Source organism: Jatropha curcas, chromosome 4 (genome assembly GCF_041381405.1).
Source record: "Jatropha curcas cultivar XTBG-Jc1 chromosome 4, XTBG_Jcur_1.0, whole genome shotgun sequence".
Taxonomy (NCBI): domain Eukaryota; kingdom Viridiplantae; phylum Streptophyta; class Magnoliopsida; order Malpighiales; family Euphorbiaceae; genus Jatropha; species Jatropha curcas.
This window is the reverse complement of record NC_143154.1, coordinates 29,318,158-29,334,235: the sequence shown is the minus strand read 5'-3', so window position 1 is coordinate 29,334,235 and position 16,078 is coordinate 29,318,158. Positions and strand designations below refer to the sequence as shown.

At 35.2% G+C, this 16,078-nt stretch overlaps 2 protein-coding genes across 3 annotated transcripts; one reads left to right on the top strand and one right to left on the bottom strand.

Moving 5' to 3' along the window:
* Nucleotides 1–233: 233 nt before the first annotated feature.
* PRMT7 (protein arginine methyltransferase 7) lies at nt 234–5,693 on the top strand. 2 transcript variants are annotated; one of them, XR_001046763.4, is made up of 14 exons: nt 234–682; nt 828–1,059; nt 1,335–1,460; nt 2,181–2,345; nt 2,416–2,534; nt 2,623–2,702; nt 3,347–3,612; nt 3,701–3,934; nt 4,321–4,394; nt 4,503–4,596; nt 4,748–4,824; nt 4,910–4,984; nt 5,066–5,162; nt 5,266–5,307. XR_001046763.4 is itself a non-coding variant. In XM_012214585.4 (14 exons), the coding sequence occupies exons 1-14, from the start codon at nt 321–323 to the stop codon at nt 5,421–5,423; spliced, it is 2,232 nt and encodes a 743-aa protein (XP_012069975.2). In that variant the 5' UTR covers nt 238–320; the 3' UTR covers nt 5,424–5,693. The 2 variants fall into 2 exon arrangements, 1 of the variants encoding a protein (XP_012069975.2); XM_012214585.4 differs by having other exon boundaries at nt 238–682; nt 4,675–4,824; nt 5,266–5,693.
* A 354-nt stretch (nt 5,694–6,047) lies between these two features.
* Nucleotides 6,048–14,075, bottom strand: OWL1 (DNAJ heat shock N-terminal domain-containing protein). The gene is made up of 13 exons (XM_012214586.4): nt 13,754–14,075; nt 13,193–13,479; nt 12,582–12,779; nt 12,383–12,497; nt 11,990–12,076; nt 11,400–11,488; nt 10,564–10,648; nt 9,466–9,519; nt 8,575–8,655; nt 7,581–7,658; nt 6,762–7,001; nt 6,416–6,523; nt 6,048–6,327 (listed from the first exon to the last, which is right to left on the bottom strand). Exons 1-13 carry the CDS (start codon nt 13,895–13,897, stop codon nt 6,271–6,273), a joined length of 1,623 nt encoding a protein of 540 aa, XP_012069976.1. The 5' UTR covers nt 13,898–14,075; the 3' UTR covers nt 6,048–6,270.
* Nucleotides 14,076–16,078: the final 2,003 nt, after the last annotated feature.

Sequence of the window (16,078 nt, the reverse complement as noted above, 5' to 3'; positions counted from 1 at the left end):
TTCAATTCCTTTGATAGTGGCAAACAATGTCGTTTCAGGCAAAGTATTTGTTGCGACAAACGGCACATCCAGAGCTCCGTCCACTGAAAAGGTATACCCGTTTACGAAGTATTAGGCATTCACCTTCTAGCAAACGACGTCATTTTAGGCTTTTGACCAAGAACCATCGAAAGCGAAACTTCAACGACGTGTCCTTCAAAGACAGTGTCTAATCCTTTGCAAAGGGAGAATGGAATTATTCACTCTACAGAACGACATGTCAGTTTTTCAAAACGAAAATTAAATTGGGCAGATGAACCGCAGATGAAATTCAATCTTCCATGCTTTCTCTAGTCTCCAAAACCCTAACAAAACCTTCTCCCTCTCTACTACGCATAGTTTATTCAATTCTGCCTCGTCACTTGCCATGCACTAGCTTCATTGTCACCCCAGCCCTACTCATGAGCTCCGAGTCAACTCAGTGTGTCTTCCAGCTCAAGCACGACCCGCTCACTGGTGACTCTGAGTGGGTGGTCATCAGAAAAGACGAAGAAGAACAAGAAGAAGCCTTCGGAAATTCCCATAAGAATCTCTTAGCCACGACATCGTATTTGGACATGCTCAATGACTCCCCAAGGAACAGAGCATACCGTGAAGCCATCGACAAAACTATAACAAAACCTTGCCATGTGCTGGACATTGGGTACCTTTTCACTATATCATGCAAAGTTTTAAGCTTTTTTATTATATATACGTAAAGCTTGTTGCATTGAGAATGGCGTAAGTGGTCGCTTGATAATTTAAATTCTTCATTTGTTTTACTAAACCAAAATGAAATTATGATGCAGTGCTGGAACTGGGTTGCTGTCAATGATGGCTGCAAGGGCAATGGCTTCTGGTGAGCAAAAATCTACTGATACCAAGGGAGTGGTGACAGCTTGTGAGTCATACCTTCCAATGGTAAAATTGATGCGAAAAGTTTTGCATATTAATGGTATGGGAAGGAATATAAACATCATCAATAAACGCTCTGACGAGCTCAAAGTCGGCATGGATATTCCTGCGCGTGCCGATGTTTTAGTGAGTTGTTTTATTTTATTCTTACTCTATGCACTTTTTTGTGATTATTTCTCTCTGTAACAAATACGTCTGTCTGTAGAAAACATCCGTTTTTGTTATCTATGATTGCTGAAATTTTTTATGCATACAAGATACAAATGAATTCTTTTAAGAGGGCATTAATGAAACTGAGAGTGCCAAATTTAGCGTTGTAGATTGTACTATCCGAGATTCCATAAGGTGTTGCCAGTTCAAGCCTCTTCTTCTGTTTATTTATTTCTTAAGAATTCTTGCAGGTTAGCGAGATACTAGACTCAGAGCTGTTAGGTGAAGGTTTAATACCAACTCTACAACATGCACATGAAATGCTGCTTGTGGAAAATTCACTAAGTGTACCATATCGAGCCACAATTTATGGCCAGGTGATATGCTGCAAAACCATCTTATATTTTTTTTTGTTGCACGTGTGTGTTTGTTTTTTTCCCCTCTTTTCTTTTGAGTATTTGGCACTAATCTATCATTAGTATATATGTGACACAATTGAAGTCTCAACCATAATTCTTATGTGACAGAGAATTATGATCTGTGATTATGTATTACCTTATTGAATTGACATTTGTTAGTTTGAATTGAATATATGGAAAAGTAAAAGCTTTTCTGGAAACTTGGATCTTACCAACTGAAGTAATTGGTACTTACTCCACACAAAAAAAAAAAAAAAAAAAAAAAAAAAAAAAAAAAAAAAAAAAGAAGAAGAAGAAGAAGAAGAAAATGATAAAATTAGTGATCAATAAAGAGGTATAAATCAAGGCGACACTGAACCTGTCTGCCTTCCTTCAAACACCTGAAATTTTTTTATTTTTGGTTTACCCTTGAATAGGCTTAGACAAGTCAACCAACTTCCAAATAATAGATACTACTAGCTTGGTGTTTTTTATTATTCTTCTATGTTGGTTACTTATAGTCGTTTTCCTTGAATGCATTGGAGTAGCTATTCGTTTTCTTGGCTGTTCTTTTATTAAATATTGACACTACAATTCAATTGGCTTCACTTTTGATTGAAAGACAGTTTTCTAATCACCGAAGAAGCTCACCTTGTTGCATTATTTTTATTTTGCAAATTTCTCCTTTTCCTCTTTTAGCTGGTTGAGAGTACGTTCCTGTGGAAGCTGCATGATTTATATAATAATGAAGCAAAAGCATCAGATGATATTCGTCTTGTTCCAACTGGCTTGGATACTATTTTAAGTGTCAAATTGCAGCAACATCCCATGCATTGTGATGCAATCGCAAAAGAAATAAAACTGGTAATGACGATAATCACTTTTCTACAGACTTCTTGGAGCATACTGTGCACTCAATTTATGATTCATCCAGCTGTCAGAACCCTTCAAAGTTTTTGAATTTGACTTCTGGAAACGGCCAGACAGCCATGGGGAAGCTGAGCTGCACATCAAGACCACTGATAATGGCAGAGTTCATGCTATATTATCATGGTAATTTTATTCGAAATATTTTATATGACATTATTCCTTTCTAGGGATGGCTGTAAGCCAGTAACACATGTTATTTATGCATGTTCAGGTGGAAGCTGCAGCTTGACTATGAAGGGACAATCTTTTATTCCACTTCCCCAAAATGGATAGGCTTGCCAACAAAAATAAGTGAGTAAAATTTTCCATTTAGTTCTCAAGACTTTTTTTTGTGCTATAATCATGTATTAACTTGTGTCAGTGCAAATAAAGGATTTTAATAACTGACATATTCTATTTTTGAAACTTTTCGTTTTATGTCCATGGAAATACAGTAGGAATTGGGAATGAATTACTAGTAATGCATTTTTATGTTCTCAATAATCAATTTTGTAATCTTGTGGCATTTTTTTGTGTAGGGAATTTCAATTTTTATTAAGAGTAAGCCGTACAGCAAATTTTTTGTGACAAGTGATTTTATGCTACTGATCCTTGTTATAGATAGGCCCTTGAGAATTTTCATCCCTATCTCCACCTCATAATTTTAGATTTTAATGAACATGACAGGTGCTGAACTTAGTAAGCATTGTTGTTCAGTTTTGTATCTTGTTAGGACATGATGGAGAAACCATGTAGCTGCCTTAGAACTTGAATCTCTAAGCCATTTCCCCCTTTTTTGGTTTATAGATATCAATCTTATATCTGTACCAAAGTATTTCCATGGACTTGATGTACTTTGAACTAAATGGAAGCCCATTTTGTTTAGTACTTGAGTTCCACTACTGAACTCTTGGTTTCATTGTTTTGCTACTAATGAAGTTGTAATGCTTAGCTAGGTACTGGTCATTGGCATGACCATTGGAAACAGTGTGTGTGGTTCCTTCCAGGGAAAGGTATAAATGTTGACAAGGGTGACCACCTTCTATGGCGTGCAATTCATACTGATATTGGTTTCTCATATGACATTCCAACCCAAGATACTGAGATGAGGCAGTATAATTTTTTTGCTGGGGATTTTCAACTTGTGCTACCTCCTGAAAGAATTGGAACCTATGGAGACAATAAATGGAGGTCTTCCATGTTAACAGCTCTAAGAAGTGCTGTAAGATCCCTCTCTCCCTCTCTGTGCATGGTTTCAATTTTCTGTATCTTGTACCTTTTTTTAAAAAAACACAGGTTGCACATTGCAGCTGCAGGCAAGAGTTCAACCACTATGTGTCGTTGCAGATGATAGTCTGTTTTTAACACTTGCTGTTGCACGTCTTTCAAGAACTGCAAATTTGATATCATTATTTCCTGGGTTGCGGGAGAGGGGTGCCCAATATTTGCAAACAGTGGCTGATGCAAATGGTCTTGCCCCAGATCATGTAAAAGTTTTCCACAATAAGAAACACTTGACTCTGCATGATACTAATGAGAAGAAGGTAAGTTAGATTTTTGGTTCACTTCAGTTAGCTTTTGTTTTAGCATTTTAAAAGTCTGTAATTGTGGATGTTCTGTTGTACACTGTTCCTGTGATTTAATCCACATCACTATCTCCCACTTTCTGGTGAAGGGAGAAGTTAAGTGACAAAATGCGAACATTTTTATTCTATTTTATTCTTGCATGAACTACCCAGTGGATGTAGCTTTCCCTCTTTCTACAAATCCCCTGCTGCAACTGAAGTGTACTCTTTAACTTATACCTCCAAGTGGAAGGCGCACTCCTTATTCTTGTAGTCCTGAAAACTTATGGTGAATACCTCTGCCAAAATATATTACATCAATCTGGATTTGACCAACAATGTTACATCATCCATTATGTGTGCAGATTGATTTATTGATTGGAGAACCATACTATTATGGAAATGATGGAATGCTTCCATGGCAGAACCTGAGATTTTGGTATGTACTCATTCCAGCATCTCATAGTAATATAGATACATGATATACTACCAACACATATTGTTCATTAGGTCTAAGAATTTTTATATGTTTTTCATTGGATCTTAGGAAGCAACGGACTATGCTGGACGCTGTCCTCTGTGATGATGTTTTAATAATGCCTTGTAAAGGAATACTGAAGGCTTGTGCAATGTCTCAGCCGGTAAGGGAAAAAATTGCTTTTTTATTAGTTACACAGTGCATTTGACTAGCAGTTGGAGTCGTATTTAAAATCTTACAGGATCTATGGAATAGTCGCTGCTGCTTAAGGAATATTGAGGGATTTGATCATTCTGTTGTAAATACCACTTTAGGGGCATGCGGTGAATTACCTTCTCCATATGACAGTCCACTTCTGCCTTTTTTCATCTGGCAATGTGGGGAGATTAAGGTAATTAGAATAGGTATATTTGTTGCTTATAAGAAGATGGTATTCTACAGATCAGTTATTGACACAACTATATTGGAATTTCTAGGAACTCAGTCAGAGAATTACAATCATGGAGTTTGAATTCTCAAAACTAATAAGTCCATGTTATGGAAAAGTCCAGGTATTGAGCTTAAATCCTATATTTTCTGTGACATTTATCCTGGATAAAATCTATGATACTTTTAAGAGATTGTTCTTGTAGGTTGAATTTACAGAGCCTGGGATTTGCCATGGATTTGTGCTATGGATTGATTGGGTAATGGATGCAAAGAATTCTGTGGTGTTATCTGGTGGGCCAGGTATGACAAATATGCATGTTTTATGTTTTTCAGTGTTGTTCTTGCTCATTTGGATAGATACTATGAGAAATTTGTTGCCCATATTTTTCCTTATCATGCTCAGATCAAAGATTCTACAAGCAAGGAGTGAAACTTCTGGCACAGCCAGTGGCAGTCACTACCTGTGGATCAACTGCAGCGGGTGAACGTTGTTCTTCTACAGTAATCGAAGCATCTTTTGATCCCATAAGTGGTGAACTCACCATGAATGCTTTCACATAGGCGTTGTTACATTAGTTTAGATTTTGTAGTAAAGGTGGAACGGAATCACAAAGCCATCTTCCACATTGGTATTAAGTTTACACCTCCTTTTCGGTGACATCGTTGCTTTTAGACTTGGAAATCGACCAGTTTACTGTATCAGAAGTTTTTTTTTTTTTTTCTTGTGGGGGGGGTGTGGGGGGGTGGATTTTACTGCTGGGACTTTTTTTCTTCTTTTTTTACTCTTAACACAAATAATTTGGTGTCCAATCCATAGAATGTTTTGCAGCAGGCTTCCTCTTTCTTTTAATTATTTCTTATAGGTAGATGAAAATGAAGCAATCCTTTAGTTTCTCAACAAACTGAATTACTCGTTTTTATCATTTTCGTGGATCCCGCAAACTACATCTAGCATACGGAATTTGGCTTGAAACAAAATATTTTAATCTTCGGAATAAATGGCTGAAGATGATGGAGGTGTTACTATAATTCATATTTTAGTTTGATTCCTCGTAAGCTAGTTAATGAACCAAATCCAAAAGCCAAACGATGCTGGAAGATCCACTTTGTGCACCATTCCAAGACCAAAGAAATTAAAAATTGAAAGTAAACCAGCAAGAAGAAAAATAAGATTGCCATAAACTCTAAAACAAGAAAATGATGGCAAAATTTATTAATAAGGTTGCACTGGAAAAAATAATGTTAAGTGATGCCCTAGTTGGACAAGTAATTTCAATCGAGATAATATACATGTACAATGGAACAAAAAAAGGTAATCATCTATTGTTGCAGTTACCTCAAAAGGCACGCCAAAATTGCAAGAGACAACCTTTTGTCTTAATTAAAGCAATAATTAACTTGGTGAAAATCAGAGTCTATGGGCCTCTTGCGGTATTGACAGCTCTGCATAATCATCTACTGTGACCTGTTTCAAATCGGCCGGTAAGAACCGAAACATTCATTACGGAGGTTTTAAAACAAGCGCAAAAAGAAAAAGGGTCAATATAGAGTACCTCAAATATTTGGCCACCACAAGTGTACTCCACGTGTAACTGCTTAGGTTCTCCAGGACAAGGATCACAGAAGCCCATAATGCCCGACTTCTTTACACCCTCGTGAAGCTGCACCACCGTGACAAAAACCAAAGCTTGAATAAATGTCTATTTTCATGGAATCTATAGAAATGTGCAAAATTGAATGTGCAGTGAAAAGGAAATTGGGATTTAAGTTGGCCAAAAAGATAAAAGAAACATAATATATAAATAACAGTCAAAAAAAAAAATGCCCATATGCAAAGATGAGGTTTGCAATAATTCTTATGGCATTGACTGTGCCATTTGTTAAAAGAACGAAGCATACCTTCAATTGTCCAGAATCATTAACCAGGAAATTTAAAGGCACTGTAACATCGATGACTTCTGAAGCTAATTTGTCGTCCACTGCTCTTTGTTCTTCTCCTTTCTTCAAAGCTCTGCAACTTCCATACAATGCTCTCGTAATAACCAGTCCATTTGTTTCTACTTGCCTATTTCTTTTTCTATTGGCCACATGTTGTAACAATTGCTGGGCTTTTTCTGCTGCTGCCCTTGCCTCTTGAACCTAGAAAAGGATTCAGATATGATTTTCACAAGAACGGAGAAAGCAAAGTGAAAAAAGCAAATTATTAAGGTAAAGCCCCAAAGTTAACATTGCATTAGACAACTGAAAAAAAAAAAAAAAAAAAAAAAGGAGAGAAAAATGACAGGAAGTAAAACTAGGTGATGAGATAATAAGTAATTTCATTTTTTCTCTGTCCTCTCTTTTGAACAAAGTAATTATTCCTAATTCAATTGATATCCAATTTGTATCTGATAACTTCCCAACAGCATTAAAAGTTTAACATGCAGAATTAGAACATTCTCAAAACTGTCCAAACTATTTTAGACCAAATCAATTTGGAAGAACGTCTTCTTATGAAATTCTGCTTCAAGCATTGGTCCAAATAACATGCTTTCATGTGCAAGACTAGACCAAGAAATTTTCTCAACACGCGTGGGTGCTAAAAAAGTGTTTCATAAAAGAAAGAAACTAACAGTAAGTAGCTGAATCTGGATGTTTATTCAAGTTTTCTGCATGAAAAGCATGTCTCACAACAAAGCAAGCATAAATTAAAACTTCATTGGGTCAGATAATCAATACCTGGGCAGAAGTTTTCTCTTTATTCTCTAAAGCCTTCTGCTTCTCCCTTTTAAGGTAATATGGTTTGATAATGTATTTCTGTAGGCATACAAACGGCATAAAATTAATGATTATGCAGACAAAATTCCTACGGTAAAACAACTGAAGGACTTTTTAACCAGCATTTTCCAAATTCTGCGTTTGGCTTGTTTGTCATATGATGACCAATAACTCCTAGAGATTAGCTGAAGCAGAAGTCATTGATGGTTTCATAAACATGACTCCCATTACAATGAGACCCAAAAGGCAATAATTGCCAATATGGAAAAGTTATGCTGAATGAAACAGTAAATTGACAAAGATAGCTGGACGTGATGAACAAAAAACTTAGCTATCCAAACATGACTTCTACTCATCTCATTTTCTGGTGATACAAAATTTTGTTCAAATGTGAAAAGGTACAATCCAAATGCATAAAAATGATATTTTCCCACTGCTGCAAGTATTTAATTTTTCTACAAGCCATAGCTCATCATAGAAGACAGGAACGAAGAATTGATGTTATACCAAGCAAGTGTTTAAGAAAGGAGAATGAATTTGAGCTACATCACTTTAAGGCTCAAAATAACCAGCATTTTCTCCTTGGCGTCAATCTAATGGTTTAAAAAAATTGGAATTTTGACTTGGTAATCCTAGATTTAAATCTCGAACTGAATGAAGGGTGCAAGGATTTATGGGATAGGGAGGAGTAACCTGTTGTATAACACAAATTCTAATAGACATCTTGATGAACTGGAAAGAAAGAAAGAAAGAAAAAGAGGGACCCAGGGCTCAACCGATAATACACCAACTTGGATAGGATTTTTATGCAAGGAGAATACAAAGAGAATGAGCGCATCAGTTTCAGTTACATGTTTCACACCTCCAGCGTATTTGAAATGGGATTGAAGTTAAATAATAATCAGGTTACTGAGTTGTCTAGCATACAAGTGAGTGTTAAGAGTGCAGTAATAACCTTTAGGAAAAAGTAGAGTGATGTAGGAAATAGAAATGCTCCAGTTGCAAAAGCCAGATTCAAATGTTCAGAAAGCAACACCTGTATAAATAACAATCCATCAAGATCCAAAAAAAAAAAAAAAAAAAAAAAAAAAAAGCAATTGTGTGTATATGTAACTCAAAAACAAATAGTTATATGCCAAATTCCATCATGTGAGACTACTTAAATTCAGATTCCTTTGTCAAAACTATTAAGCATACAAAATTTATGATCTTGTGAAGAACAGCAGAGCAAAGAAATAAGAGAGAAAAAACACTTCAGTAAATCCTCATCACTTCAAATGGCTATGTGGATTAGAATATATGTACATGCATGCGTACACATATCTATTCCATGAACCACGACCAAAATTTTACCTAAGTTCTGAAACACACACCAAATACAGTAAACCTTTGTATTTATTTCTTCAAGCTCTCCATCACATTGGAGAAAAGCCATTTAACTCAAAAGTACTACCACAGATGTTGAGCTATCAAGAATTGTCAAAATCAACGATTGCTTTAATTGTGAACCTATGGCCACGTTCCACTAATCAACCATATTGCTGGCTGTAAAATTTTTTTAAACTTTGGTTACTTTGTGAAGCCTTCCACTCCAGGAATGAGCAGAACCATCCATCCGATTGAAATAATCAACCTACGTTACTTCTTAAATTTCCATCTCATGGTTTCTGTTGCATTTGCGTATTCAATATTATTTAGAAAAAAAAAAAAACATTCAAGGTATAAAACTTCTACGAAGCAAGAATTCCTACCACAGAACAAGCACACAGCCATCACCCTTAGATAAAAACGTCAAGCAAACATCACATGCCAAGTTGAAGCAAATGAAGGAATAAGATATGCTCACAGGAATAATCAACTTTTGTCCACCACGATGCAATTCAAATTTCCAAAAGATGCCCTGCCAAAAATAAGTATAAGAATTTCACTTATAAAGAAAAATGGTAAAAACCTGGAAAACAAATCAACAAACTAAAATTCAGTATGTTTTTGCCTTCTCTTGGATTATGCCGAACCTGGTGGTTCATTTGCTGGCATGCTAGACAAAATTCTAGAAAGAAAGGACTAGTTTAGCACCTTTACAGATGCAATGGAACTTTTTTTTTCCGCTTCTTCTCTATAAGGGCTAAAGCACTTGGCATATATGTGGCACAGTGCGTTAGTTTCTGAAGAAACTGGAATGGCAAAATTTCATCCCGGAATAACATCTATCAATTTTTAGCACTATATATATTTACTTTGGAAGCTCCTATATTTTCAAGAAATTGATTTTCTTCAATTGACATGCTATTAAACTTCTTAAACTTATGTTATTTTGCCAATAGTTGCCTCTGATCTCTTTGGTGAAAATGATTCTATCAAGTTATGCTATTACAATGCCTTTAGTAAGAGGGTATATATAATTTCCATAACTATCCAATAGTATCCTCAAAATAAAAATAAAAAAATAATAAATATCCTTTAGCAGATGCCCTTGGGTATATATTTAAACTTCTCTCAAATAGAATATAAGAAACATTTATAAAGAAATGATAACCCACAGCTAGTCAAAGCCAGGCACATATAGTCCTGGACAATAGTTTATATGTTCAAACTATTTCAATGGTTGAACCTGGTTTTCTTAAGAATCAAAATTCTAAAGATACTAGCTTCTTTCGTTTTTCCCCTTCTTTGATAAGGGAAGGAATGTTATAAAAAAGAAGAACAGAGATCACAACATTGAAGATTAGGTTTCCTCCTAAACTAAGCAACCCAATGATCCAAATGATCCGTGAAGTAATACCCTCTACCCATACTACATAGTACTTAGAGACCCTTCTGTAAAGGCAAGAAAAGCAGAAGCCCACGAGGAAGCAATAAAAATCACCTGTCCCGTGACAGATAACCAGAGTATCAAAATACAATTAATGCATGATATCTAATTGCAAGTCTTTGTTTTTGATACCTGAATTCCTATTGTATACAGCATTCTAACGGTGCTAAATTCAGATATTTTTCTTCCACCGCCAACTTCAATCTCCATAGCAGTACTGCAACAACAATATCTAAAATTACAAAAACTCTGGCTTTCTTGATCAGCTGAAACATAAAGCAGATATCTAAATACATGAATCAACTTTCTCTATGATTTCCTTAAGTATATTTCATGAGAAAATTGGCTAGCCACTGTGCCTTCCAAACTTCTTTTGGTTATTGACAATAGCTATTTGCTTCACATCACCAAGTGAAGTTTTAACAATTCTTATAACCTGATTCCAAGCACCATATATATTGCTAACAACTATCTGAATTTAAATGTTTTGACTTACTAATGTCCACAAGATCATCCATTTTAAAAAGTGAGGAAATTCTACCTAAAGTATTTCTCATAAAATCATTGCAAAATCAGATATATATGGAGAATAATTTATAACAAGTTGCAACCAATTGCTGCGAACAAAGTATCTCTCAGTTTCCCAAGTTAAATAAATACTCAATGGCTGATGAACAAGATATAAAATTCTCCTTTCCATTTCATGCTGTGTGTTGTTGCTCAACAAGCATGATCAACTTACTATTTATTCATCCAAGTAACTTTACAGGACAAAGTATTGAGTATAACATTTTAAAGATTCATATTCAATTCATAATATAGATCATCAAAGACACAATGTGTAGCGATATATTGACAGGCCGAAACAAATGAGAACATCGAAAACTAATAATTTTGACTAAGATAGTACGCGAGATATATTAGTTTGCACCATAGAATTATTATCCATATAAGTCTTTGGCATATACCTCCCAAGTCTGCCGGCAATACGACCATGAGACTTTGAAGAAAAGCGATGAGTATAATGAGCTGATGCTTCAAAAGAACTTGTACCAATCTGTGGTAATTAAACATTTATGAACAGGAGGATAAAGAGAAGGAAACTAGCCACGATGAGGATTTCTAGAACAAAGCTTCTAAAAATCAGCAAACATGAAATATTTGAAAATACCAATTTTGAATAAAAAGAACAATAGCACACATTTAACAATGATAAAAAAAAAGCCAATCAACTGATTATGGATTACACCAAGTTAGGGAGGAGCTTAGATACTGCTAATATTGTTTCATGTAGCCAGCAACCAGAAGATATACTCAAAATACAGAAAAAAAAATTATGGATTTAGCATCTATTAAATATAAAAAGGAAAAACACTTACCTAGAAAAAAACCAATTAATGCATACAAGATAAAATTTCAAAACTTTTAGGCAACACAATGGTTTGTTTGGAGCAATGCAGATTGTATTTTATCTTCTTTCCTTAATTTTTCCTAACAGTCAAGAGGCATCTTTAGGATTAAGTTTCTTGCTAGCCGAAATAGAAAAAATAATATGCACCTTCAACTGTCCAGCAGCAGTCATCTTTCTATCCTTCTTTCGCAATCCAACCACTATAGAAGATTCTGGACCTAAAAGAAGCTGTATCTGGGAAACAGCAGGCGGTGGACAAACAATAATTGAAAGATGTTAGATGTTGCAGAAAAGTGAAGCAAAGCATTTTTATACCATTCAAGCCTACAAAAAGGTTCATGTCAAATGCTTATTAGACAGCTTTGAGTTTTGCAGAACATTCCTCCAGAAATGATTCAGTAATATGTTCAATGATAAATGTGACACTCCATAATAGATAGAATTAATTGCACTAGTTTGGGATCAAGTAAGCCATTTTCTTCATCAAATATAAAAAAGGAGGCATAAAATAAACCCACTTAAATTAAAAAAGCAGCATACATTTCCATTTGTTGTTTCAGAGAGTTGTCGGGTCCACGTATTGGAAAGATTTATTGAACCATCTCTCAAAGACTTTGCAATGGCGATTGTTGCTGTTGAGTGTAAAGACAGTTGACTGTAAAAGAGAGAATAAATGACTAGAGTAATAATACATGTGCAAGATAGGTATATGGACTTGGGATATCAAATACCCTAGTACCGTGTAGTTTGTACTCCAATAAGTGCTCGTAGACCAGCTGCGGCCATAAATTCTATGGATGAAGCTGAAGAAAGCTGATGTACAAGCACAGCACTAGCAGATGCACCACCAGCATTTTCCTGAACTTCCAAATTCCCACCAATAGCAATAATATTACGTTTTGATAATTGCGAATGGACTTCACTAGACATAGCCATTCTGAAATAGAAAAAAAAAATCAAAAGATAAGCTTCTTGAAAAGAATGGCAGATAGTGATGCCATAAAAATTTTTGGGAAATTGAGGACAAAAATAATGGGAGGTTGTATACTTTTTCTTAACCAATATAGATTATACAAACAATTAACATAAAATGCAAAGGTATAATAATACTAGAATAAAATGAAACAGTTTCAAGCAAAAACACCACCTGCATTCACTGTGTACAAACTTTGAAGCGTTTCTAAGAAAGAGATACTCTTTTTTTTTTATGCAAGCTCATAAACGGTTCCATTCCCATGTTGAAACCATTCGGTAAATTACAAAAGGTTATCATCAACAATTCAGCAATCATTCAGAAATTCTCAACAAATAAAGTTTAAACTTAAAAAGGAAAGAATTAGGGTGTTATACCCTCTCATTATGCCGTCACCATCCAGAAACTGTGGTAAAGATAAGTTGGCCAATACCGTACCAGATGGTCGGAAATGGGCCGCCATCTTTTCTTGTTCTTTCATCCGTTTTAACCTTTCAAGTTCTTCCTTTAATTCTTCTGGTTTGTTCAGCTTTGGGCCAAGTTCCAAACCAGAAGTTAATCCTTCCATTCCATATATGTCATAAATTACCCTTTTATTCTCGTCTGATAATATTTCATAAGCTTCACATATTCTTTGAAAGTTCTGAGTAGCTATTTCCTTCATCTGAATACAAACACCCAAAAACAAAAGATAAGCAAACAAATATCCTAATCTCTGAGGTTAGAAACATGTCAAAAATAAACTTAAGGCATATAAATTCTATTACTTAATTGCAATGTCCAAATTTACAGCTCCAAAGACAAAAAAACAAACCAAAAAAAAAAAAAAAAAGCTGCTCAACGCAATACAAACAACCTATGGTACAGACGAGAGATTACTAAGCACTGCAATTAATAAGTTGAATCCAATTGATGTATAGTAATATATATGCACCCACATGTTGGTCTTGGTATTTGTCAGGGTGGTACACTTGAGCCCAGTGGCGATAAGCCTTTCTGATTTCTTCATCGGTGGCCTCTGGCGACACTTGCAGCACCGCGTATAGCTCTCTCTTCAGAGGTCCTGACTCTCCGTCCTGCATCTCTCCGATTCTAATTCAATTCAGTTCTGACTCAGTGAGTTAAGTTAGTTTTTTAAATCGGACAGAAACAAGAAAACGCTACGGAGTCTTGAACGTCAGAGTGAAAGGAAGGGGGTTTAGGGGTTTTTGGGTTGTTCTGGCAAGCATGGGGCTTCAGAGCCGATTCTTGAGGGCAAAGGTAAAATCACCGCTTGTTTACTGATCCCAAAGGAAGTTGCCACGTCATCACCCGTTGGCGGACTGGACTTGTAAAATAATTGGGCCTTTCTATTTTCACCTTTTGTTTGGGCTTGGGTCTTTCCTAGGCCCAAGTACAAGCAAAGCAGTGTAATATTACGGTTAAAGGGCAGTTTTCTTTTCTTCTAATGGAATAGGCCTTGATTTGCTGTTTGAACTTGGAGGTGATTACAATTTATTAAAAATTTTAATTTTTTTATATAATTTTTTAGTGGAAATTTTGCTTCAGATAAATAAAAAGGTTGGATTTTGGACAAAAAGGTTCAAATTTAGCTGACAAAATTGATGCTTATTTTGTTTAAAATAATTTTATAATATAAATTATGTTCAATTAATGAATTATCATGAAAATAAATATAAACAATTGAAAAGAAGAATCAAGAGAAGATGAATACATACTGCGCGAAAATTAATATATTATTAGTAGAATAGTATTACAATTTTAAATGTAACTATTTAAATTTGTTATACGTTTAAATTTTTAATGATTCGTCTAATTTCTTATTTATTGTTTTTAAACAAAATTATTCACATAATTTTTTTTTTTTTACCAATGCTTAATAATATTTTCAGGCCAGCTTATATATTTTTTAATTTAAAATGCTTATTTGAATCCATATTGTTGGCATCAGCTTGATACCGGTTGCTGGGCATCAGCTCTGATACCACTTGTTGGGCCTCAGGTACCACTTGTCTAACTCTGATATCACTTGTTTGGCCCTTTCAATCAATTAAGAGAAAATTAACGCAACGGAAAAATAAAAATAGGACACACATAAATTTACGTGGTTCACCCTCAACTGTTTAGGGCTACGTCCACGAGACAAACTCCGAATAATTCTTCCACTATTAAAAAAATATTAGGTACACAAAGAGAGTAATACAAAAATAGTGGCAATCAAAGTGTTTCCCAAAAATACCCCATAATAATTTTCTCACTATTTTTCCTTTCCCTAGTTTTAGGAAACTCTTCCTAAAACTAGATGACTCTCTCTACATTTTTTTTTCTTCTTCTTCTGTTGTGTGCTTTGCTTGAAGCTTCGCTACCTCTATTTATAGGAGAGGTTACTGAATGAGTCATGTATAACTCATTCACGGTTCTCCATTTTGTCAACAATTGCTTGTAATTGTTGATTTTCCTTTTTCTTTTCTTTTTTTTTTTCTTTCTTTCTTCAAGGAACATGTTTTCCTTGTTTTTTTTTCTTTTTCAAAAGGTGTGTGGGTCCCACATGTCGGAGGGACCCACAACAATTCTCCCCCTCCCGATGACATGGTAGGACTCTCCATTACTGCCGCTTTGACACATAGCTCGAACTTCTCCTTTTGCCTCAGTTGTTGATAGAGCAACACACTTCTGTAATCTTGACTGCCATGACACAGCTCCCCCTGCAAATGTGATTGGATATCCTGAAAATCCATTTCACTATAGTCCAATGTTCCTTTCCAGGATTTGAAAGAAACCGACTCACTACTCCAACTGAGTGAGCAATATCTGGCCGTGTACCAACCATGGCATTCATCAAGCTTTCAACTGCTGAAGCATATGGAATCTTTTCCATTTCTTCCTTCTTTCCATCCGTAGAAGGGCATGTTGAGAACTCAATTTAAAGTGATTAGTAAGAGGACAACTAACCGCTTTAGCATTTTCCATTTTAAACCTTTGAAGTACTTTCTCAATGTAACTCTCCTGTCACAACCATAATTTCTTGGCTCTTTGATTCCTTGTAATCTTCATGCCAAGAATCTACTTTGTTGGTCCCAAGTCTTTCATAGCAAAAGACTTACTTAGTTGTTTCTTTAAGCTATTAATTCTGACCAACAATCACCATATCAACCACATAGAGCAAAAACAATGTAGTCATCATTAGAGAATTTCTTCATAGAAACATAGTGATCTGAGTAGTCTTTCTGTAGCCTTGCTCCCCCATAACAGACTCAAACTTC

What these genes read in the sequence shown, in the direction of transcription:
- OWL1 (XM_012214586.4), bottom strand. Translation starts at nt 13,897, where the DNA reads ATGCAGGACGGAGAGTCAGGACCTCTGAAGAGAGAGCTATACGCGGTG. An exon ending in TGTATACAATAGGAATTCAG is followed by an intron (nt 9,520 to 10,563) that starts GTATCAAAAACA and finishes TATTTTTGGCAG; the next exon opens with GGCATCTTTTGGAAATTTGA. An exon ending in AAGAGAAAACTTCTGCCCAG is followed by an intron (nt 7,002 to 7,580) that starts GTATTGATTATC and finishes ATCCTTTTCTAG; the next exon opens with GTTCAAGAGGCAAGGGCAGC.
- PRMT7 (XM_012214585.4), top strand. Translation starts at nt 321, where the DNA reads ATGCTTTCTCTAGTCTCCAAAACCCTAACAAAACCTTCTCCCTCTCTA. An exon ending in TCGCAAAAGAAATAAAACTG is followed by an intron (nt 2,346 to 2,415) that starts GTAATGACGATA and finishes TGATTCATCCAG; the next exon opens with CTGTCAGAACCCTTCAAAGT. An exon ending in GGCAATGTGGGGAGATTAAG is followed by an intron (nt 4,825 to 4,909) that starts GTAATTAGAATA and finishes TGGAATTTCTAG; the next exon opens with GAACTCAGTCAGAGAATTAC.